This window comes from Phalacrocorax carbo, chromosome 3, assembly GCF_963921805.1.
Source record: "Phalacrocorax carbo chromosome 3, bPhaCar2.1, whole genome shotgun sequence".
Classification (NCBI taxonomy): Eukaryota; Metazoa; Chordata; class Aves; order Suliformes; family Phalacrocoracidae; genus Phalacrocorax; species Phalacrocorax carbo.
The window spans coordinates 118,599,838-118,622,656 of NC_087515.1; the positions used below are offsets into that span (position 1 = coordinate 118,599,838).

Here is a 22,819-nt window from a genome sequence, read left to right on the forward strand (position 1 = left end):
TTTTTTTTTCTCTCCTCCCTGTGTGCCAGCACATGTTGAAGTGTTGGCTATAAACAATGCAACTAAAAGTGTACACAAACATTTTTTTTTTATAAAAGAAAAGCTGTTTTTAAGGATTAATACTGCTGGGAGCTGCAGGAGCACACGTCGGCTGCGTGGCTGACAGGCACCATGTGCCAGCAGAGCAGCTGGATGGGTGAGGGATGTGGCCAAGCCTGCGGGCATGGGGCCATGCTGCCCCGGGACTGCTCGTGGTGGGGGTACCCTAGAAAGACCCATAACGTGGTTGCTCAGGAGGCTCTCGGTGGGTGTTGCCCCATCCCTGCCAGACCCAGGGTCCCTTTCCACAGCTGTGGCCCAAACACTTAATAGACCTAATTGGACATTCAATGTGGCTAAAACTGTTGTGATTTTATCACGTGTCTTTAATTAGGTTGCTTGCTTTCCCTCTTTTAAATTACTCACCCAGCCTTCCTAGGAACAACTCCTACCACGCCGCGTTTCCTTCAGACGAGCCACGGCCACCGTGTTCTTCTCCCCACGATGGGGCTGTTGGGGACGAGATGGCACCCATGGGCCCCACAGCCGAGATGGCCACTGGCGTGTCAGGCGCCGGGTGGAACAGCAAGATGGGGTGGGGAAAGGATGCCAAATGAAAGTCATGGGGGCACATGGGTGGCTGTGACAGAGCAGCAGCTCCTGGGTGGGAGAGCAGGCTGCTGCTGAGGGATGGGGGGAGGGCGGCCTCTCAGAGCCACGTCTTGAACCTGACACAAGCAGGACACTGGAGATGAGACTTTTGGGATGGGGCTTGGTACGGAGGTCCTTAGCACTGGGGTCTGGAGAGCATGAGGCTGAAAATGTCACCTGGGCTTTGTGGGCAGCTTCTGACATCCAGCTGTGATGGGAATTGGGAAATGCATGCCAGGCATGGTCACCCTTCTCGGCTGATTTCAGTGTAGCAGAGCCTGTTTTGACCAGGGCTGCCTCTGATGCCAGACCTTGCAGCCACAGAGGAGGGAGGAAACACTTCCCCAGGGGCTGCTCCTGGGAGCAGTGGCGAGGCACCGGTGGGGTTGCACGACATATGGGTTACTTGCAAGTGTGGACACGCGTGCGTTCGGGGAGATGGTAGATCAAATAGTGCTGTGGCACTTCTTGCTGGATTTGCTAGGAAATACTTAGAGCTTGATCGGGATGTTCTGGTCGGGATCTGTGAATGGGGTAAGGGAAGAACAATGCTGCGTTTGGAAGCCAAGTGTTTTCAGTGACATTCCCGTGCCCTCTGCTTGATCATTGAAGCATGCTAAGTATTGTGGTTTCAGTCAAAAGAGCTCCATGCTGAAAAGCCAGATGAGACTTGTATGGAAAGGAGTTTCTTGGCAGCCCGGAGCTCAGGGGATGATAGCAGTTGATTGCCTCTGCCCAGTACAGTGGAGCTGTGGGGATTTCCCAGAACTGGATCAAGGGCTTCCAGCAGTGTAGCCCAATTGAACTCAGCCTCCCAGGAGATGAGGGGCTGGTTTGAACTGTGTCCTGCCATGGGAAGAAAGGAAACACAGCCAGGGGAGGAATCCAGCCCTCTGCTTCCGCCACCACCCAGAGGCAGGCGGGGAGCAGGGATGGCAACTGTTGCTTTTGGGCAACCGCCACCATTCTTCACTGCACTCTGCAGCAGAAGCCATCATTTCTTCTACCCTAATGGATGTGAGCGTCCCGCAGCAGCAGGAGCTGCCTGCCTGGCTTTCCAGGTGTCGGACCTACTGACAGGAGCATGTGAGGATGTGGCCACTGTCACAGTGTGTCCTCGCCTCACGTTTGCCCACCAGCAGCGGTAGAGCCTGCAGAGCAGATGACTGCCTCTTCTCCTGAAGTCTGGTGCCATGTGTCCTTAGATGGTTTATTAATGGCCTGTGACCAGATGGGGTGAGGTTAGAAAAAGCTGATTCTGTTCCAAGTTCCTTAACAAGGGCTGAGACATCAAGCTGGATAGGTTCACGCAGCACATCTCAGTGACTTCACCTGTTGACAAACTTGTTTGAGGATGTTACAGCCTGACACTTTGGGACAGAGAAGGGGAATATATTCCCTAATACACGGTTGGGAGGTTAGAGTTTATGCAAATATGGAGATTGCTTTCAGTGTACAGGCAGTTCCCTGCCTACTGGGGTTGTGGCGTTGACAGCTCACTGGTAATGGGTGCTATCTCTGGTTTGCTTCAGATAGTTGGCTTCCCTGCTGATGATTGCCTGTTTCTCAGTTGTTGCTTTTGTGCCAGAGAAGTCTTTTTTTTTTTTTCCCCTCCTATTTTGTAGCTCAGTTAACTAAAGGGGGTTTATAAGAACGGGAAACCCTCAGGTCCTCATGAGCTCCACTTCCTTCACCTATAATGTGTAGATGAGACTTTGAGTGAAAGCCCTAAATCTGCATGGTGATTGCTGAATGGGACAGAGAGGAAAGAAGGTGCCTTCAGACACATGGGACAGTTACAGGCTGTTAAACGCATTCAGTTAAACGTGTTCAGATTGGGTCTGCCCCAGGAACTGGTTGGAGTGAGGTAGGAGATGCACCCAAAACTATTGATGGTGTCTGGTAAGGGTCTGAAGTACTGTCACTGATGTTCTCTTTGGCATCTGGGTTTGCCCAGTGATGGTGCCTCAGAACGGTGAGCTGGCAACGAGAGGTCTTGATCAGTGGCCTAAAACCTGGGGATGGAAGAGGAAGGATTGTTTGTCCTGAGAGGGCAGGAAGAGGTTAGGGCAGAGTGGCTGGTGGTCTATTTGGAGACTGCAGAGACCAGGAGGGTGTGCAAAGTTCCATTCCCTGCTAGCTTGGAGCTTCTCTACTCCTTCCCCTTTAAAGTCCCTCTGGCCAGTGTTTCTAATACCCATGGCTCACACCACATCCTCCTCTTTATAACTTCATGCAGTAACAAAAGAGCAACCCACCCATGCCTTAAATCAATACCAAGTGTAAGAACAAGTCTGCAGACGAAACAGCCTGGACCTTCAGCCTAGCATTACCAAAACTTGTCTGCCAGTGTGCAAAATTTAGCATCCAGTCACTGTGATAGCTCACCTCTGGGAGCCCAGACACCGCAGTCCCCGATTGCCAAGACCATCACTCTTTGTTCAGGGTGGTGGCACCGAATACACTTAACTCTCCTCCTGCGTCCTCCCATGCATTGGTAAATCCTGTACAGTTTATTTTGGATGTCCTTTTGCACTGATGTAGAAATAATGGATTCTGACCCTTTCAAATGCTGACTGTGATTTATAGGAGGATCACCTGAACCCACCCAGTATGCTTGCACAGTGATATCTGATTTTGCTTGTTCTGTCCAGCCGCCTTTGCAGTGAGTCAGACATCTCTGAGCAACTCCATGTGCCTCCTGGCTTTCACTCCCAGGAAGTGAGAGACCAAAGGAGGCTCCCCTCTGGCCCACCCCAAGGCGTGGAGTGTGAAGTTAGCCTGAGGGGATGTCTGCTCTGATCTCCTTTCTTCTCCCCCATGTAATGCTCTGATGGAAGGGATGACCTTGCTTATTTGGACAAGAATAAGCCTTCTTGCAAAAACTCCGACTTTTTTTTTTCAGTTTAAACAATGCAATGTTTAATGGTCCAAGTGTCAGTGTAGCCGCAGTGTTGGCTTTATAGATACCAACTGAATCAACTCGGCTGCCTCTCTCAAGAATTTGGTGGCTTATTTTCTTCTCCTCCATCCCCTTTCCCTGTGCCCTCCTAACGAGAACATTTGGGTGGGCACTGAAAAATACATATAAATGCATCTGTGCCACTAACCAAATATTTCTCAACCTAGTTTAGCAGAGCTTCCTTTGGCAAAAGCCCAGCTGGCAGTGGCATGACACTTTTGTGATCGTTTTCATAAACGGCTGTAATAAAACCAGCTGCATTTCTTTGATGCTGCATTCGAGGGCCTTGTAGGATCCTGCGTGCTCATTACAGAGAGACTCAGAACTGGATTTTGGGGGCTGGTGCATCAAAATCTATGGAGGAGTTTCCCCTTAGCCTCCATAGGGTTTGGCTGAAGTTACGTGGATGTTGCTCACAAGAAAAGACTCACTCGCTCTCTCTTAATGAGGTCTCTTGCTGTAATACTTGCTGGTGCTTTCACTGTTCAACAATTCTGGCCCACCAGTCTCAGGGCTTGTGGACTAGGCAGGTATTTCTCAAAGCACTCACTGAATAACCACTTTTTTTTGTTTGGTTTGTTCTTTGGTTTGTTTTTTTTTTTTTTTCCTTGCCCAGGGAGAGACTCCCTTGCATTTCTGTGATTCACTTACGCATGTGGTTAACTCAGGACAACTCACTTGCAGTGAATAACACTGATTGGCAGTGTGCGATCCCTCAACCTCCATGACTCTAAATACTTTGAGCACAGAACAGGATTTGCCGATGTGAAAATGAGCACAGAGAGAAGGGTATCATGATTCCCAGGAGCATACAGATGGGCAGCTACTGCTGCTGGGAGCTTTGGTGAAGAAGGAAGAGGCACTGGGAGGACAGAACCCACCTATTTCCACAGCATCCCCTGCTTGGTACCTGCTGACTTTCTGGCAGCCAGCCTGGCTCTTCCACAGGGGTTTCCATTGATCCTGTGGTCCCACAAGGGACGCGAGCTTTCTTCAGGCCAAGACTCACAGGTTGGATTCCTGAGCTGCAAACCCTCTGACCATGGACAAGAAACTGGACCCTTCATAGCTGCCTGCTATCACAGGGGCTGTGATACTTAGTGCCTTTTCAGTGCCTCTATGACTACTGTGACTAGTACATGAGAATAAAAATATGTATAGTTTTAATCATACAGCTGCCTCTGGCAGTGCCACAGAGACGCATTATTTGCCTGGGAGAGGTGGGGACTCCAGGCCAAATGAGGTATAATCTCTTATCAAAGGAGTCCTGTATTTTCTCTGTGTATTCCCTTACTGTCCTCATTTGTGACAGAAGCTCCCTGATGCTCGAATAACTAGCATAAAACTTTAATAAAAGTTCTTCTTGTGGGACGTGGTGCTTGTTTCTCTCTGACCGTACCAAACATACAATGTCCTTTTGAAGTTAGCTATCAGTTTTTGCATAAACTGGTGCTGTACTGCTGGTTAAAAAGTTCCAGATGAAGGAGAAAACTAAAGAGTTTTAACCAAAATATAGAAGTAGTCAGTCCACATGAAACATGTTAACTGTGTGCTGCAACACTGTCAATTCTAAACAGCCAGGTGACTTGGGTTAGGTGTTTCTGCTAGATGGAGAATTTGAGTAAGCTCATACAGCTCCAGGAGTTCCGCCAAAGCAGGTTTAATACTCCTACGTGTGCAAAAAAAAAGCTGTGGTCTTGGAAGAAGCAGATGCTGCAGCAGAGCAGTCATGAGAGCAGGGTTAGGCTGCATCGGAGGTTTTAGTTCAATTTTAGTAACTGTTAGCAGCATTGGGAAAAATGCTCTTTGGTTTGGTTGTTTTTTTTTTTCAATCTGGACTCCGGGCTTGCTGACAGCCTCTGAGGAATGCAGCTCTTGGGCTACTCTTGCTATCAATTGTGATTATGCTGTGAATTTGATATGATATAACATACAGGTTTTCTTCCTGATTAACCAAAAGGATGCATCTTGCTGTAATTATCATCCTTCATTTAGCATTTCGAGGCCACTTACCCATTTCCGCAGATACTGGCTGTCTCAGGGCTGTGTGCAGTCACTCCACTGCTGTATCCCTCCAGGCGATACAAGTGTGTCTCAGCCCTTGCTGTCATAGCGTTGATTCACCCATTGATTCCCCACCCATCCTGCCTCATCCTCTGTCCTGGACCTTCTCACGCATTCATTAGGAGACGCCTCTGCCCAGCTCCTGTTGTCACCCCACCTGGGAGTGGGGTTGGTGTAAGCGCTACCCCAGTGTGCTGGTTTTGGCTGAGAAGGGGTTTGTGCTCCTGTGCCGCAGGGATGGAGCTGGTGCAAGGCTGGAGCAGAGCCCAAGGTGTGCTTGAGCTGCCTGTCCCCCAGCCCGTGTTACTGGTGATGAACCACCACCACGGGAACATCTGCCCAGGTGGGAGGCAGGGTGCCTGGCGGAGGAGGAGAGCAGGGGGCACAGGAGGGGACGTACATGGGTGAGGAGCTGGAAGAAGGGAGGGGAGCAGGGCCTGTGACCCCACTGGGCTGTGGTGTGGGTTTCTGCGGTGCTGACCTATGTGTCTAAGGGGGGGAGAGAACCGGGGTTTTACCTTGGGTTTAAGCTTTGTTTGGCATGGATGCATGCTGTGCCCACTCTGAGCAGCGCTACTTCTGACATGGTGAACAGGTATTTTAGTTGTGCTTTTTCTTCTTTTTTTTTCTTTCCTTTTTGAAGGTTGATTTCTTTTTAGGTGATTTTGAAGTTAGCTATACTTCACAGGGAGGCCTGGAATGAAGGTTTTGCTGTGCATAATGGTGTCTTTTCATTATTACTATTTTTTAAAGATGCCACTGGGTTTCCAAGGTGCTCCTTCTCCCTTCCCCCTCCCCTTCTCCCACTATAATCAAAAAAGTCATTACGGTTGTTTATTACCTGGTCGTTAGAGCAGCTTGGAGCATGTGTGTGTGTGTGTGTATGTGTATGCTTTGTTTCCCCACCTCCCATCCCATCCTATTCTGCAATATAAAGCTCTTCTCACTCCCACCCCCAGCAAACCCTTTGGGCCTATTCCTGCCTTCTATTCCTCCCCCCTTTTAATCACTGATTTATAAAAAGTTGCTTATCAGTTTCTGGTACCTTCTAGGTGAAGAGACCCACTGTCTATATGAAGGTGTCCAGTGTCATCTTAAATGTCCTTCTGGAGTGGAAGCTAGAGGAGAAGCTGAGGCAAGCTCCCAGCGGATGTTCCTTGCCCTGTCCAGGTGCCTGCATGCTCAAGGGTCTCTCAGATGGTGCCAGATACCTAGGTAGGAAACAAGGTCTGTTCCCAGTGTATGAGTCCACATGGAAGTGTCTACACCTAAACAGAAGTGGTTTTAAACCAGGATGGAGTCTCCCCCCGTGCCTTGCTGATGGAGTGCAGCTGTGTGACCCTGTGGGAGTATCCCTTCCCGAAGCAGACAGCAGGAGCCATGCAGCACTTCACAGAAGTGTAGAGTGGGTGACCTTTAATGCCCTGATCAGATCTCTGGGCTTTTAGTTCCCCACGTGTGGAGGGGGTGGCACATGGGGTAGGGTTGAATGAGAGCCCCTTTCCCAGCAGGATGCTAGCTCGTATGACTCCCGAACTGGGTTGAATAATTAAACCCTTGGTTCTCATGAGACACATGACATTTCAAGGAAACAGGAGACATCATGTGAATTTTTGAGTACTTTAGACAGTTGGTTTTCAAACAAAAAGGCTTTTTAAGAGCCAAGTGACACAGTTGAATGGGATCAATGTACAGCCTGGAGCTCTGACAGGGGTGAACTCTGCTCCATTCAGACCACCCCTCCATGCAGGGGTTGGAACTGACTCTCACTCACATTGAGTTTGTCCATCCTCAGCTCTTCAGCCCAGCTTCAGCCCTCTGTGATCCTTGCTTAACGAGCAGATGCTCCAATTGTTGCCTGTGGAAGCCAGTTTATATAAAAGGTGTGGAGCACAGAACAGCACTGAGGCAGACCTACCCGCCTGAGCCCACAGGAGAAGCAACTGGGCCAAGTCCTTCCCCAAAATCCTGGCTTGTACAAGCCGATGGTCTCCTGAAACCTCTCCTTCTAGATTGATTGGGGGAGGGGGGGAGAATTGCAAATACTTTCTCATGCTGTATTTCACCTCTCTCAGTGAAAGGGAAGTAAGAATTATATAGGGGAGAAAAGAGAGATCTTCATTCCCACACGGAATTCCCACCTGTAACTTCTGGTTCTCCTGAGGAAGACAAGGAATAGGGTGCCTGTATTTGCACTAATGGAAGAACAGAATATAGCTGTGAATGTGCTGTCATCACCTCCCTCGCTGGCCAGGCCGGCTGGTGCTCTCTGCCACCACCTTCCCGTGTGGCCCTGGCCATAACACTGCACCTTCTTGCACTTTCCATTGCCCCATAGAAAGCAGTTGTGTCTTTGGGAATCTTTATTTTGGGACCTACTTCAGGTGACACCTGAAACAACTCTGCTTCTGTAACACTGTGAAAAAGCCCTTTGACAGGAGCAGGCTGCAGTCTTGCAGCCTGAGAAGGCACGGCAAACTTGACCTGTAAGGAAAGGGACCTCAGCCAGCTTGGCCAGTTCCTCACCCATCCCCACCGGTGACGTTCCTCTGCGGTGGTCGAGCACCACAGCAGCTCCGTGCTGCTGTGGATATGACCTGTAGCCAGCAACCGAAGCGCGTGAACCTGCCTTGTGATCGGCAGCCAAGCAGGCTGCGTTCCCTGAACAGCCTCCACCACCTGAGCAGTCTTGTACCGGGGAAGGGTTGCCTCCCTCCCTGTCACATTAGTCTTGGCTGGGAAAAGATCTGGCAGTGGAGCTGGGGAAGGGCTGCGGTGCTGTGCAGCTGCCAGGAAACCTGAACCCTCCAGGCAGGTCTTAAGCTCAAATGAAGCTCGTTAGGGCTGCTGAGGTCAGCTTAGTAAGGGGTTTCTCCCTGTCCTATGGTCCAGTACATCAGCTGAGTCTCCTGCAACATGCCCCTGACTCATTTGCAGATCGAGACACTTTACGGCTGGGCAGGTACAGCACAAGCAGAGGAGGAGGAGGCAGAATGCCTCTTGCACCCAGAATACTAATGCTGGTGAGAGCGTGAACGTTTTATTTTATTCCTTTGTTCATTCCTACTGATCAAATGAAGAAGGTCTTTAGAATAGGTATTCCAACATTTCAGCTGCTATACAAAAAGTCCCTGCAGCATTTCCAAATTGTCAATGACAGGGGATGCTGCTCCCAAGATGTATTTTGCATTAAGTGAGTCTGGGAGATTCAAGGTGGAGACAAGGATCTGGAGAGCAGAACCTACCCACTCCCACCTGTGTGCTTCAGGAGTCACACTCCATCTTGTGCTGTTTGTGATGCAATTAAGGGTTTGAACTGTGCTAAAAGCCCAGCCCAAATTCAGTAGAGGGTGAACCCGCCCAGCTCCTTGTGGTTAGGACATACTCCTGTGAAGTGAGGGGGGGGGGTGTGTGTTCAAAACCCTGAGGCCAATAAAAGAAACGAATTCAAGCATCTCATTTGCTGGGCAAGTTCCCTAAGCACAGAGCTAGCATGCAAAAGGAGCAAGCTCCGTCCAGAGGGCTGATGGAGGTAACACTCCTGCACCACCGCACTGAGGAACACCAGCAGCTTGGTTAAGCCTGTAAGCTTGGTCTACGCCTACTGCCCCTCTGTCCCCCATGCAGGGTGGTAGCTTCTGGATAGCCTCTGTGTTCTGAAACCTAGCACGTAACATCGGGGTTTGGTTCACTCTCTCAGCTAAAGCAGTCGCCTCCTTTCCTTAACACGGGCACCACACTAGCAGGGAAAGGCCCATGTACCACGTTGGCTCTGGAGGGCTAACACCACCGGGACATCCTTCCATCCTTTCCATGTGGGAGGAGGTGACCTGTGACTGGTCCTTCCATGATAATGGTGCTGGTTTCTAACCCCTTCTGATGCTGGGGTCAGGGAGGCCTGGCCTGCTCCTTTGCCACATGGGAATGCTGACACCCCAAGCTCATTCTGCAGCATCACTCAAAGCGTCTCTTCCCAGCGGCTGGGTCTACATTTGCCAAGTTCTCCCAAACCTCTCTAGCCCAAGTCTGCACACTAGCCCTTGAGGAACCAGAGCCCTGAGGGGGATACACTATCCCTGACAGGAACCAAGTTTCCCATCCCCAAGCCAAGAGGTGCTTGAACCAGCAATCCTCGGGCACAGATAGTGCCTGTGTTTCTGACATTGTTTCCAATCACAGGAAACACTCCAGATTGAAACATACTGGGCAGAGTAAAGCACCGCCTGTAGCACACACTCACGGGAAACACCAGAGTTGCTCACAGACTAATGAGACCTTGGGATAACTTAAAGTGCTACCAGTAGCTTGGCAAGATGTGAACCTTTGTGTTAAACTGACAGATGCTCCTACCCTGTTGCGGGCTGGGGAGCAGGGCTGGGACAGCTGAAGTCAGACACAGCATGTGGTTTTTCCCTTTCCTTCCACAAGCAGCAACACAGAACTACATCATCGCTGAACAAAGCTACAAAAGAGTCTGTCGCTCTCAGGCTACACAGCGACCAGCCACTGCTCTCTGATAAAATTCAGCATTAGAGCACTGCGGCTGACCTGACTGTGACCATGCAGGAGCTTTTCTGTAGAGTTAGCGTTGGGTTTTCTCCCCGGCACATGACTTAAACGCAGTCTGCAATTTCAGTGACCAGTCACTAGGTCTTAAAATGCTTTTGCCGTTGTTCTCTCAGCTTTGCTTCCCCGAATGACGTGGTGGGAGTTGTTGTCACCTCACTGCTTACCAATTTTCCTAGTTACTAGTATGTTAACACCGAACATCTAGACATTACGCCCCCAGAAACCTCAACCTTCCCCATACTCTGATCGAGAACACTGAGAACAAAGAATGGCAGGTTTCCTACAGGAAAAACACAAGACCAGACGTATTTCACACAGTGTTATTCACACATTTTCATTGATTTTTACAGTATATACATGTGAACATTACATTATTCAATATGAGCCACCTGGAGTCAAACCTAATCAAACTGGTCCATAAACAATCTATATCAAAAAGCAATACTTGAGCAAAAAGTCTAGTGGTTCTACCCAAAGCCTAAAATAGTTGAAAAAGGAAAACCAGTGATTTTCATGTTCCTGGATAGAATTTGTGCAAAATTATTTTAGGAGAGCAAATGGAAGATTAAATTCAAGATACTGAAAGCACTAAGAATGATAGTTACAGGACTGTTTAAATTCAACCATGGCATGAGTGCTACAGGGACAAAGTACTGGGACATGATCAGTTTCTGCCTGGAGTTCCCCAAAAGCCTCACTTACTGTGACAAGAATGTCAGCTCTGGGGATTGTAACACAGCATTCGTACACAGGGTGAAGAGAGTCACTGAGGAGAAATACCATGTCCAAGGAAGTGGCTCAAAAGTCATCCTATGTGTGACTACAGGAAAGCTCTGGCTCCAATGACAGGGGCTCGTACCTCTCGAGAGGAATTTTGTGAGCTGCCATGCAAAAACTACCTGGTGATTAGAATTGTGCTTACTAAAAATAATTAGGCCTACTACAGGCACAAAACGACAGATTCAGAAACTGGAAGCAGGCCAGAACAAACCTTCCTATTTGCCTATTAATGAGTCAACGCTACCATTAAAAACAGTAGCGCCTCAGATGTATGCTTTAATAAGATTTATGTAAACCTGATATCAACAGTAATACAACAGAATTCCTTATACAAGTTTATACCGCTACTATTTTCCTTCCTCATGATCAGACCCCTACGGTAACAGCCTTTTATTTGATCAATGCTCAAGACATTGCTTCCAAACTACCTTGCTGATCAAAACTTTCGGTTAAGCCATCCAAATGAATGTTTTACACAAAATACTTACTTCAACAACATACAAAGCACTTTCTTTATCTTTCAGAAACTGAATATACAAAGTAAGCTTTTTCCAAAATATTTCCATAGGCAAAGGATTAAAAAGGATTTTAATTATACACATATGGTCACAATTCTGCCTTAAAAAGGTCATTGGGAAATGTACATAAGGCCGCTTGTAAATGTACATCATCTTTATGTTACTGTTACAATGTCATATGTCCAGAGAAAAAAATTGACAGTATCATACATATTTGCTTTATGCTGGGAGAAGGCTATTCAAAAATACAGTACTCTTCTGTACAAAAAAATCATGCCACATTTATTAAGATGGAAGAAGCATTGGTTTCTGTGATAACCAAATATTTCAGTCCATTTCCTACTATGCTTATTATCCTGACTTAAAATTTGAACAGACTGATTTCCCAAAGTGTCCATATTAACAGAATCAACAGCTATGTTATAAACAAAACATAAATGTTTCTCACAATAGATAAAAAGAAAGCCGGTTCATATTTCTGAAACCATATAAAGATAGCATTTAAAAAAATCACTCTTGATTTGCTGAAATAAATTTACATTATACAACACTATATGCCAGGGGAAGAGAAGGGAACGGGGGTATGAATATACACTAAAATGCAAATTTTTGTCCCAAAAAGGGGTAAAACAAATTACATTTACAGCATGAAGGTTTACAAATGTACATCTGTACAACCAAGGTAAGCATCACTACTAAATTAGCAAGGCTTGTAATAAACATCGAAACAAGAGATTTGTTTTCAAACGGTAAACTTACACCTATTAACTACACGTATACAATGCATATATTTATAGGAAGCAAAAAAGCTATCTGAGTATTTAATCAATCATGCTTAAATGTTGAGCTATCAAGTTTACTTTTCAGTGGCCCCTTTTCTCTTCATCAATACCTATTTTTGCATCTACAGTGAGAAAGCAAAATAAATGCTCAACACTTTCAAATCCTTACAATTCTATATGCAAAATAAAAAAATACAAATCTCTACTCTTCCTGCGTTGTAAAACTGACTGTAAAGTTAATACAGGGTTCGCTCCTTTTCCAACAGTGTACTGAGTTGAAGTACCACCATCATTTTAATCCCTCCACCTTGTACAACAATTAAATATATACGTATATACAGCACTTATTTTTAATACATCGCTAGAGAAAACCTTAGGGCACCATTTGAAAAAAAAAAAAAACAAACAAAAAAAACCCCAAACTGTGTCCACAGCAAGTAATGAAAGCTAGTCTTTTAAAGTTTCCATTGCTTTGTTATTCCCTACTTTAATTTGCCATGCCCTGTTTATTATTTGGGTAGTACGTTGTGAACCACCAAAATACAACTTAACTTTTCAACATGTTAAATAATGTTTATGCAGCTGATCAAATTCAATCTGGTATAAAAGACTTCACACAAAAGGGAAAAATAAGGATTAATTCTATATACAACTCTATAAACCTGTTGTGCTATGATGCTGGGTAGACCTACCAGATTGCAAGCCAGTGTATTAAAAGAATACTGTACTTTTTCCCTTTAAAAACTATTTCAGTGACTTTACAAGGTAAAAATTTACAAAATATGTGACAGCTATTTTGATACAATTACATCATATACAGGCATTCTGTGCTTTGCCAGCCATCCAATCTGATAGGTCTCCGGATCAGGGCTGGAGATATTTTTTTCTTTTTTATTTTTTAATAATTCACCCCCCAAAAATATACACAAGAATAAAAATTTTACAAATGGATGAACAAAGTCAATAAATAGATTTAAAAAAATCAGAACATTTATAGTTAAGTTGTATTTTTTGATCATTCACAATTCTTCTTCCATTTCTTTTTGTCTTTTACAGCATCCCATTTGGTGGTCCACCAATCGGCCCCAGATCAGCACTGTTCTTCAGGTAATACTTTTCCAACTTGGCCAGAATGTGTTTGCCATAGGTGTATTTACGCAGAGTTGTGATGTGGGGTCGAATCTGTAAGAAGAAACCTGTTATTTTCACCCCCTCAATGATTTTAAGTAGAGGTTACTACACCTCAAAAATATTATGTTAAAAAAAGTCAGAAGCCTGTATTTCAAAATTTTGGAAGTTTCTGGAAAGATGTAAAGCTGGCAATTTTGACTCACCAAACAACTGACATACCTGTTACAGGAAAAGGGAGGTTGCCCTTTTGTGGGAGTGCCCTGCTGGTGACTGGGGGAAGCAGAGCTCCTGCAGGAATACACTGGGCCCTGCGTCACGCAGCCTAGGACAATTACGGCAACAGCACTTTGTTCCGTGCTCAGACTTTCTTAAGCAGAAAACGTGCTGGCATGTTAGGAAGGGTGGGAATCTCTTTTGGGGGAACTGCAGAATGGATTTATACTAGCAACCAGCAAATAAAAAAATCTATTTCTTCTGGTATGTTATTAATGACGACAGATACTATATTTTCATACTAAAGGTATTTGCACAGAAAAGCTCACACGGAGAAATCCAACTTTTGAAACTTTTCTGTAGATTTACATTTTTAACTCAGTGCTGAGACCGAAATATATACTGCTTTATCAAGCTCCGCTGAATTTGATGTTTACACATTAAGTTCTAGATCACAGAACTAGTGAGTTTTACATCTAGAGGGAAAGGTATTCTAGCAGAAAAATTAGTAGAGATAATATTTTCTGAAACAACAAAACTATATACAAACATACCTTGTGCATTATTATCTTCCGCTGAGCAGGTTCAGCCATATCAATCATCTTCTGAACAACATAGTTGGCATACTGGTCCTTCATCATGGTGTATAAGGCACTATGAGGACCATCATTCTGGCAACAGACCTCATCGATAAGTAAAGCTCGCTCCGCACGAGAAGCATGAGTTACACACTTTTCTACCACATTGCTGAAAGACAAATGCATTCTGTGATATTAAGGTGTAACACTCTTAAGTAGCAATTTTAAATTTGTCTGACCAGTTCAAGTGTTTTAATGCCACCAAAGAGCACACTGCAAACACATCAAGTCCTGATTTCCAAATCTTTAGTCTGTAATGACTGAGGATGTTCAAGTATTATACACTCCTACTAATGTAAACAAAAGTAATTTTCTGATACTTATTGTCTTGTAGGATAGATTTTTCCACTGGACCTACAGTAGATATACTGGACTTCAGGTTGCAGATGTGTTCTAGTACATCAATTTTGGTTGTGGTCCCTTTTAAGACACAGAGAAAGCCAGATATGAGGCTTCCTGCTTTCTGAACAAAGATGCTTTTCAGGACCACGCCTAGATCAGAGATGCTGTCAAATATTTCTTTTTGTAGAGGAAGTCTCTGACCTTCTAGATATCTCAGAAGCTGGAAAGGCCATTCAATGCTTATAATACAGCAAAGTGATTCTGGTCCTAAGTTTGTCCTTTAGAAATTAAGCAAGTTCCAAGGAGAGGATTATGAACAGTTCTATTTAGGCAAAGAAAAATAAAATCCGGATAAACTCACTAGCTTGCATACAAACAATTTTTAAAACAAACACCCCCATCATGTCACAGTGCATTTCTATTTGAGGACACGGTTAGTCTCACTGCATCGTCCAGGATAAGTTCTGAGATGCGTTTTTTCCTTAGCAAAAGGCACATAATCTGTATTTCAGCAAAAAACACTGAAGGATTAGCCTTAGTGTCTAATTTTAGAGTAGTTCAGGACTTCTACAATAGTCTTTGAGACTTCCTAATGCATAAAATTCTTGTCAGACCGAACCACCACGTTTTAAGGCTAACCTTTTTACACTTGTAAATTGCTTGGCTGGCCTGATAAAACAGTCAGGAAGTCCCAGCTTATCACACCAGCATATCAGGCAAGTTCTAGGAGAGCTTTTCCCCTGGCTCTGGGGATCCCGACAGGGAGACCTGGAACCCTTTCCCTGCACTTGTACAATGTGAGCAAAAACCATTCCATAAACCCGTGGAACTTTGTTTCGCTACAGAACAGCATTTCCCCTTTCCCCTCCCCAAATCTAGTATAAAATACCACTACCGTTCATCTGTATAAAAATATGAAATTTCAGGAGGCAAGTTACACAACAGGAAAAAAGTCTCCTGTCCTTTCTGTAACACAATAAATAAATCCAATACTACAACTTTAAAAGTTAGTGAACCTTTAATATATGAAGGCTGTGCAATACCTGGCAAATTTGTGCTGACTCAGAGCTAGAACTTTTCCTCTTATTTCTGAAACTATTTTACTCTTGTCTTCAGGACGACCGTGCTCCAGTACATGCTGAATAACATAATTTCCATACTGATCCTGAAAATAAGATGACTTCAGTTTTCTTTTTGTGTTCATACTAAGTAATCCATACACTTTTATACATTTATATAAACTTTCAAATTACTATTTGCACAGATACAAGGAAAACTACAGTAACGTCAACATTATAGAAACAAAGTGATGTAAGAAATATTGCATCAAGAATTACTTAATGGACCACAAAATTTACATGCAAAACGTAAATAATCTGTCAAAACAGCATTTTGCTAGAGTACCTTTTATCCTCTTACAGAAAGGAGTCCTCAAAATTAAAATCATCACTCTTTACCAGCCGTAATGTCTCCTTGAACTTTGGTTCCCCAAGACAGTTATGTGTTAACAAGAGACTTGTATATACAAGAAACCACTGAGAAATAAACTACACTGAATATGTAGCAGAAGGCAATTCTTGCCTTTTTATGTGAGAAAATCCCTACTGAACACCAAGTCCCTTCAGTATTTTAAAGTGATTCAATTTCAAAGCCATTTGTAGCACTCATTTCTGAGACCAAGACACAGGAAATCATGTTGTACGAGGGCGCATTCTTTTAGAAAAGATGCTCCCGTTGTGTAAGAATATGCAACATGTATATTTTTGATAATGTATTTGTACTTAGACATTTTAGAAGTTATCTGAAGGACACCTGAGTGAATCAAGTTAAGCTACAAAAAGGCAATCTTTGCAATGAAAAAATATACGAATTCTGTGCATTTACAATGTGTACTCGAAGCTACAGTCAAAAGTGTAAGAAAAAGGCTTTTATATCTTCTTTGCCTCCCAACTTCCAAATTCATTTTCATTTAAAACTATGGAAGGAAAGAAAAACAAAAAAAATCAATGTCTACACACCTAAAAAGAGGCAAATGCATTTAAATAATTTCTTAAATTAAGAAGCAGGAGTAAATTATGACAACCGAAAAAAGCTCTAAAATGCATTAAAAAATGAATATACATACTAACCTGCACTAGCTGTTCTGTGTGTTGATGCAGTTCCTCTAAGATTGGCAATGTCTGCTCAGCAGTACAGTGTTCCAGAATACGCTGAATTACTCTACAACCGTATGGATGAGTTGAAAGTACAAATACCTTAAAATAGGATTGCAAACTGAAGTTAAACCAACGGAAGTTTACAGATATAGTAATATTACCGTGTTTGAAATATGATCGAACATGCCAGCTACTTCTATTAAAAAAAAAGTTTTGCCTGCCAATATCAGATTTCCACCTCCAGTAGAAGTCAGGAAAAGATGAAAATGCAGTTTTTCTGTGTCAAGAACTCCAGCAATTACACAACTAAGAACCCAAGTTTTCATTACAATGTTTCTAGCTGACTTAGCTGCAAAAGAAAGCCTGGAAGTATGACCCTTAGTTAAACACTGTTCAGCTTCAAGCTTTCCTTTTGACTTTGTACTTGATTTGCAAATGTTAAGATTTTGATATTTATAAAAAGGAGTTCAATTACTGTGGCTGATTTTCACCGATTTCACATTCCAGCCTAAACAACAGGCTCCCTGTCAGAGATATAAAGTTTGTAAAGAAGTATTCAAAACATACAGTCAAAGTCTTGCTTATTCGTTTTGCTTGCTTCTCCAGAAGCCACCTTTGTGTCTCTGGCATTAATTCAGAAGATTTAAGAGTCAATATTGGTCCAAACTGAACACAGAATCTTGTCTGATTAAACATAGATCCAAACGATGCAGGCAGATGCAAAAGATACGTACTGTTCCCTGCCGTGGCTGAAGTGTGGTATTTTTCATTTGCCACTTCAGATATTAGCTAATTTTTTATATATAATTACTTGGAGCTGAGGATGGATGTCCAGTAAATAGTCACATTTTAGTCAAGGGGCTCTATTTACAGTTTAGAAACTGTATCTCATCTACTCCATACACATTTTTTGATGTAAAAAGACCTGACCCTAGAAACCTTGGTTTGCCATTTACTACTATGCACAACAATAATTCAGGTACTGCTGTCGCGTAAAATGTGAGAGAAGGATATTGTAGATTTTGTTAAGAAATACATTTGGCCACCCATTAAAGTAAAATTTAGTAACACAGCCAAGTTAGTAAGATTTTTTACAATTCTTCGAGACTATAAAAGTACACGTTTGTCTCAAAGTATTAAAATCTTATTTAGCTGCATCATATTCTCTAGCCTGCAGCACAGTATCAATCTTGTAACTTTTTTGGAAACAAAACAAAAACCCTAACCTTAAATAAACAAATACCACCCCCCTTCACTTAACACTAGCCCATATGTAGGGAACAGATTAGTATATTTCTCCAAAGCATTTCCATAGCAGTAGACATTAATTGGGAAAGAGACTTGCAACATAGGCAACAGAAGAAAATGGAAATTTTAAATGAAAAATATATGGTAGAGAGAAGATACTTTGTTATTACATCAAAAATGGCAATGTTAGTATTTATAAAGCCTGCCCTTAAGCCAAATACCTCTGTCAGTATTTATAATTCATCCAAACAAGTCTTTCTAGAGCCTTATCTCCAACAGATCCATCTTTTTACATCATGTGAACTGTCTCTTCAACAGTTTTTCTATTTATGATCTCTTTTTTACAACAAGCTGACTGCAAAGCGTCAAATGCTATCTTGTATATGCAAATGATGGAAGAAGATCTGCAGATCAAAGCAACTCTACAGGAGAGGAAATGAACTGCTGACACTACCTGTCCTTTGAATGCGTCAATGATGAACTGGAGTGACTGGGGTTGAACACACTCAATGCATTTTTGCACAACATGGTTTCCATTTTGATCTTTCACACATTTCAGAACGTGACCATCCAACTCTTTCACCATTTCATTCTGGAAAGAGAAGATTATCCGGAAAAAGATTATCCTTGTCTCTACAATTGATTTTTTTTCCACCACCACCCACCCCACCCAAAGGATATTCCATTTCATCCTAACTGTCCAATCTTCAGATTCACTGGTGGTTTACTTGTATACCTCAGCAATTTAATTCAAACATCTATTTTAGTCCCTAGGGCATTTCATAATGAAAGGAATAATAAAAAAATTAAGTAAAAAGATGGATGCAATAAAAAAATAAAATTTAAGAAGTATTGCTCTAACTTACAATTACCTGCTGGTCAGGTGAGATTGACTCAAGTGCTTTCTGAATAACACGACAACCATACATCTGTAGGGCTAACGGCAGAACATGACCACGTATGCGTGTTGCTAGGGCTAACTTTTGATCCAGGCTTCCAAACTACAAGAAAATAAATATGCTGTTAACGAATGACGACATATTGCGGCATGCTGGAATTTACATGTCAGAGTAGTACTTTCATGATGTAATACAGGTTTACTGAGTGCCCTGAATGATTCTTCCCTTTGTATTTTTAGTGGCTATATTTACTAGAAGCTTTTATATTCTAAATGCAACATTTTCTAAATATTCCACGTTCCAGCCACATACCTGCTATCAAATGAATGACCTTGCAAGACAACAGAAGAGATCGAAGTAGTTTATACTTGACTGTCTGTAGGAATATTTAAATGTAATAACCCACTTATTTAGACAAATTATACCAGGCAAATTAGTTACATATTACTGTAATTCAAATCAGATTTTCTCTGATATCTCAAATTCGTACAGGTCAGTGTATCTTGCATCTTTTATACAGTAAGCAAGCTGTAACAAGAGGGGGTGGGGGTAGGGGAAGATTTCAACCCCTGAAGTAGCTTCCCAGTAACTTCACATGGCTTGAAGGATCATTCTTATCATGGGCACTCTGGGAAATCTAGACATACCGGTTTTGTAAATTGGCCGTATTAGAGCATAATCCAACCAATGTTTTTCATCAGTACCTAATTCCTGGCCATATTATTCCCTCCACGGTCCTGTTACAGCCTTCTGTGCTGCTCCATGTTGAGCAGAGTAGAAGCGAGCCAAGCTTCATGGTAATACACATAACCCTGTTCCCAGATCCCCGTACAAGCTCCTGAGTTGGCACAGTACAAGAGCCCACAGACTGATCTCCTGGACAATCAGCTGGGTGGCACCAGCAACATTAATGCAGCACTGCTGAGAACTGTCAAACCCCACACCTGTGGTCACCTGTGGCCTAGTGCACTTTTGCCTTGAGAACTCTTCTGCAGAATGAAGATAAAAACACTCAATTGACAATGGTTACCTATGTATCATCCAACCTTAACGTCATGGGAAAAAAACAGCAGTTGATGACTCCTGAGTAAGATCAAGATCTTACATACTATACATCAGCCACACTTTTCAGAAGAAATTTTGGTTTGCAAAAAAGAATATCAAGTAAAAAAAGTGAGCACACTGTTTTGTAGATTACTCATTAAAAACTACATTCCTGTTTACAGCAAGCATCTTATTTCTTATTGGACATTTTCCGGCTTCACCTTCTATCCACCCAGAAACTTGGATGTGGTCCTTGATTTAAAATACACTATGCTAGATAAATTTCTATGTAGGAAAGTTTCGGGACACAGCTATTTTTTTTCTTCTCTCTGTACGTCAAATCTTGTAACTCTGATAGCCCTTTTTTTTTTAACCCCATAGTTTTTAACAAAAACCAAAGCTGTTTTAAACACTAGTTTTAGTAATATTGAACGTATCTTATGATATCCCTTCCTCAAAATTCTTGTGCCTTAATATATTTTATGTGAGCTTCTTCGCATACAGCACTGGATGAGGTTCGCACAGCTATTTACTTGGGTGCAAGAGCATCTTCCAGACCCACTCTTTACCAAGATGTAGTAACCAATAAAGAGCATCCTTCAAATCGTTGTTACCCATCATCTGCTTAAAGACTCTGAATTAGGCTAAAAAGCTTGCAAAGCCCAAGAGTGCAGCCTGTACATACACTGAAGTTCACCAATGTATGCACCACCAGTGTGAAGAGGAACTGCCTGTTACAAAAAAAAGCAGGGGACACAGAACAAAACACACATGTGCAGTGTCATGCGCTCGGGTTCAGTGGTAAGAGTCCAGTAGAATTCTGCTATGATGTTACGGGAAAAAAAAAGAACAAGTGAAATTTAATCAGATTTTACAGCATTTCACGAGCATTTCTGTTCATACACTTAGTGTTATGCTTACCTCAAAGAACTTCTGTATTACATAGTTTCCAAACACATCAGTCATCAATTGATATGCTGCTTGCAGGATCTCATTAAATACCATCTGGCGCTCAGCTGGAGTAGCTCGCTCCAGCTTTTGCTGTATAAATCTAAGTGCAAAAAAAGGTACATTATGCTTTATATATAAACAACAGGAAAACCTCTCAAACGCTGTTTCAATGAGACACCTCGAAATTCTAAAGCAAGTATTCAACATCTATAAAACTTATTAAAATGAAAGTAGTGCCTTTGCATATAAAAGGATACGTTTTAGTAAAATGATATTTAAAACCTTTCATTTGAAAAGGATTAAAGATGAAAAGAACAACAATAACTAAGTACCTGATGATGTATTGCTGAAAAATGGTTTTACATTCCAGATGCCGGATATTTTGTTTTCTTAATCAACGCCTTTTTGATACCTAAATACTAGAGTTTACAAGTCTAGTTATGAGGCTATTTCTACACTAAGAACTTCTACAAGCAGCTAAATTTATACTACTTTTATAATGAAATTTCCTAGAGAAGAAAAAGGTCAGTGTAAGAGCACACGCTCCAATTAACAGCATGCTTTGTATTAAGACAACTAGCAGCTCATTCAAATGCTTGATGTTAATGTAATAATATCTTACTGTTTTGATATTGGTAAGTTATTAATTTTGCCATAATAATTACCTAGAACCATGCTGGTCTTGGGAAAATTCAACAATATGTCCAACAAGGTCTCTTAGTTGAAGATTAGGGAAACGATTGTTTCTGAAATCTTCCAGCAATCGACTACGTCCAGAAGGCATAATATCAGACCTACTGTAACGAAGGCGTGAAGGAGGGAAGAGCTGACTGGTGGAGCTAAAAAGACTGGAGGTACTTGCTGCACTGCGATACTTTGCTTCGGCTCCAGGTGCTGCAGAAATATAGCGACCACTACCATTTGTCAGTCCTCCTACAAGGAAGCAGTTCTGTCAGTAAAAGCCGTAAGGAAAATAAGCAACAGCAAAACAGTAAGTGTACTAGAACTACGGATACACCCTGGAGCCAAAGAAAACAAGAGGTTTGTCTTGATATTTATATTTACCTCATTATGGTTGGAGGAGTTAGATAGCTTTATCTTCCAATAAATAAAACCATTCTCCTCCTCATTTTTATTTTATGTGAAGGGCACCAGGAAAAGAAATGTCATTAGAAGAATATAACAAAGCAGGTAAAGTGAGCACCCACTCAGACTTACAGAAACTTTAGAATTGGGTGGGCCTTAGCTTAGTGGGCAGACTTCCACTTCACAAGTAATGCTGACTTACACCCTTGTTAGTAGTCTCAAAGTTAGCCAATTGTTTCAAAATAGACCATGAAATCTGAACTACCCTTCAGTCCCTACTGAGGTACCTTTCCAATTTATAGTGTGAAAGGGCATTTTTGGGGAGGCACACACGGCGCCCCTTGTCATGCTGTACCTGTTCTGCAGGATATTAGATGACTTCAGCATCCCAGGCTTTCAATCTGGTACCTCTTGTAAGTGCTAAATATGTCAAATTTCAAACCAAGTCACTAAGAATGCTCTACTTAATTCTAAAACAACCAAAGACATATCAAACTGAAGGTCCTTTTAGAAACATGAAGTCCTTTCCTTGCTCTGAAAACATTCATCGCTCACTACACTTTGTCTTTCCTTACTTTCTAAGAACTGGATTGCCTTCCTATGTTTAGGTCCTACTCCTTTTTACTAGTGATTCCACCTACAGCTATCATCATCTCAGTCCTGTAAATTCCTCCTCACACACTTCTCTCTAGTCAGTTTATGTCACTCTGACTCCTCCAGTAGGCTTCTCTCCCCTCCACAACAGG

General features: G+C 42.8%; 1 protein-coding gene across 8 annotated transcripts in view; it reads right to left on the bottom strand.

Annotated features, from left to right (window-relative positions):
* Window positions 1-10,589: 10,589 nt before the first annotated feature.
* The window catches only part of PUM2 (pumilio RNA binding family member 2), a 69,147-nt gene continuing 56,917 nt past the window's right edge, over window positions 10,590-22,819 (bottom strand). For 4 of the 8 annotated variants that reach the window (XM_064448111.1, XM_064448114.1, XM_064448110.1 and 1 more), the window contains 8 exons: window positions 21,653-21,920; window positions 20,958-21,087; window positions 18,960-19,094; window positions 18,548-18,685; window positions 16,819-16,944; window positions 15,733-15,854; window positions 14,264-14,456; window positions 10,590-13,547 (listed from right to left, as the gene is read on the bottom strand). In XM_064448111.1, the coding sequence (XP_064304181.1) occupies window positions 13,416-13,547; window positions 14,264-14,456; window positions 15,733-15,854; window positions 16,819-16,944; window positions 18,548-18,685; window positions 18,960-19,094; window positions 20,958-21,087; window positions 21,653-21,920 (1,244 nt within the window). In that variant the 3' untranslated portion in view covers window positions 10,590-13,415. Of the gene's footprint in view, window positions 13,548-14,263; window positions 14,457-15,732; window positions 15,855-15,892; window positions 16,665-16,818; window positions 16,945-18,547; window positions 18,686-18,959; window positions 19,095-20,957; window positions 21,088-21,652; window positions 21,921-22,819 lie in introns of those variants that run through there. The other 4 variants (XM_064448113.1, XM_064448115.1, XM_064448112.1 and 1 more) reach the window with 2 other exon arrangements.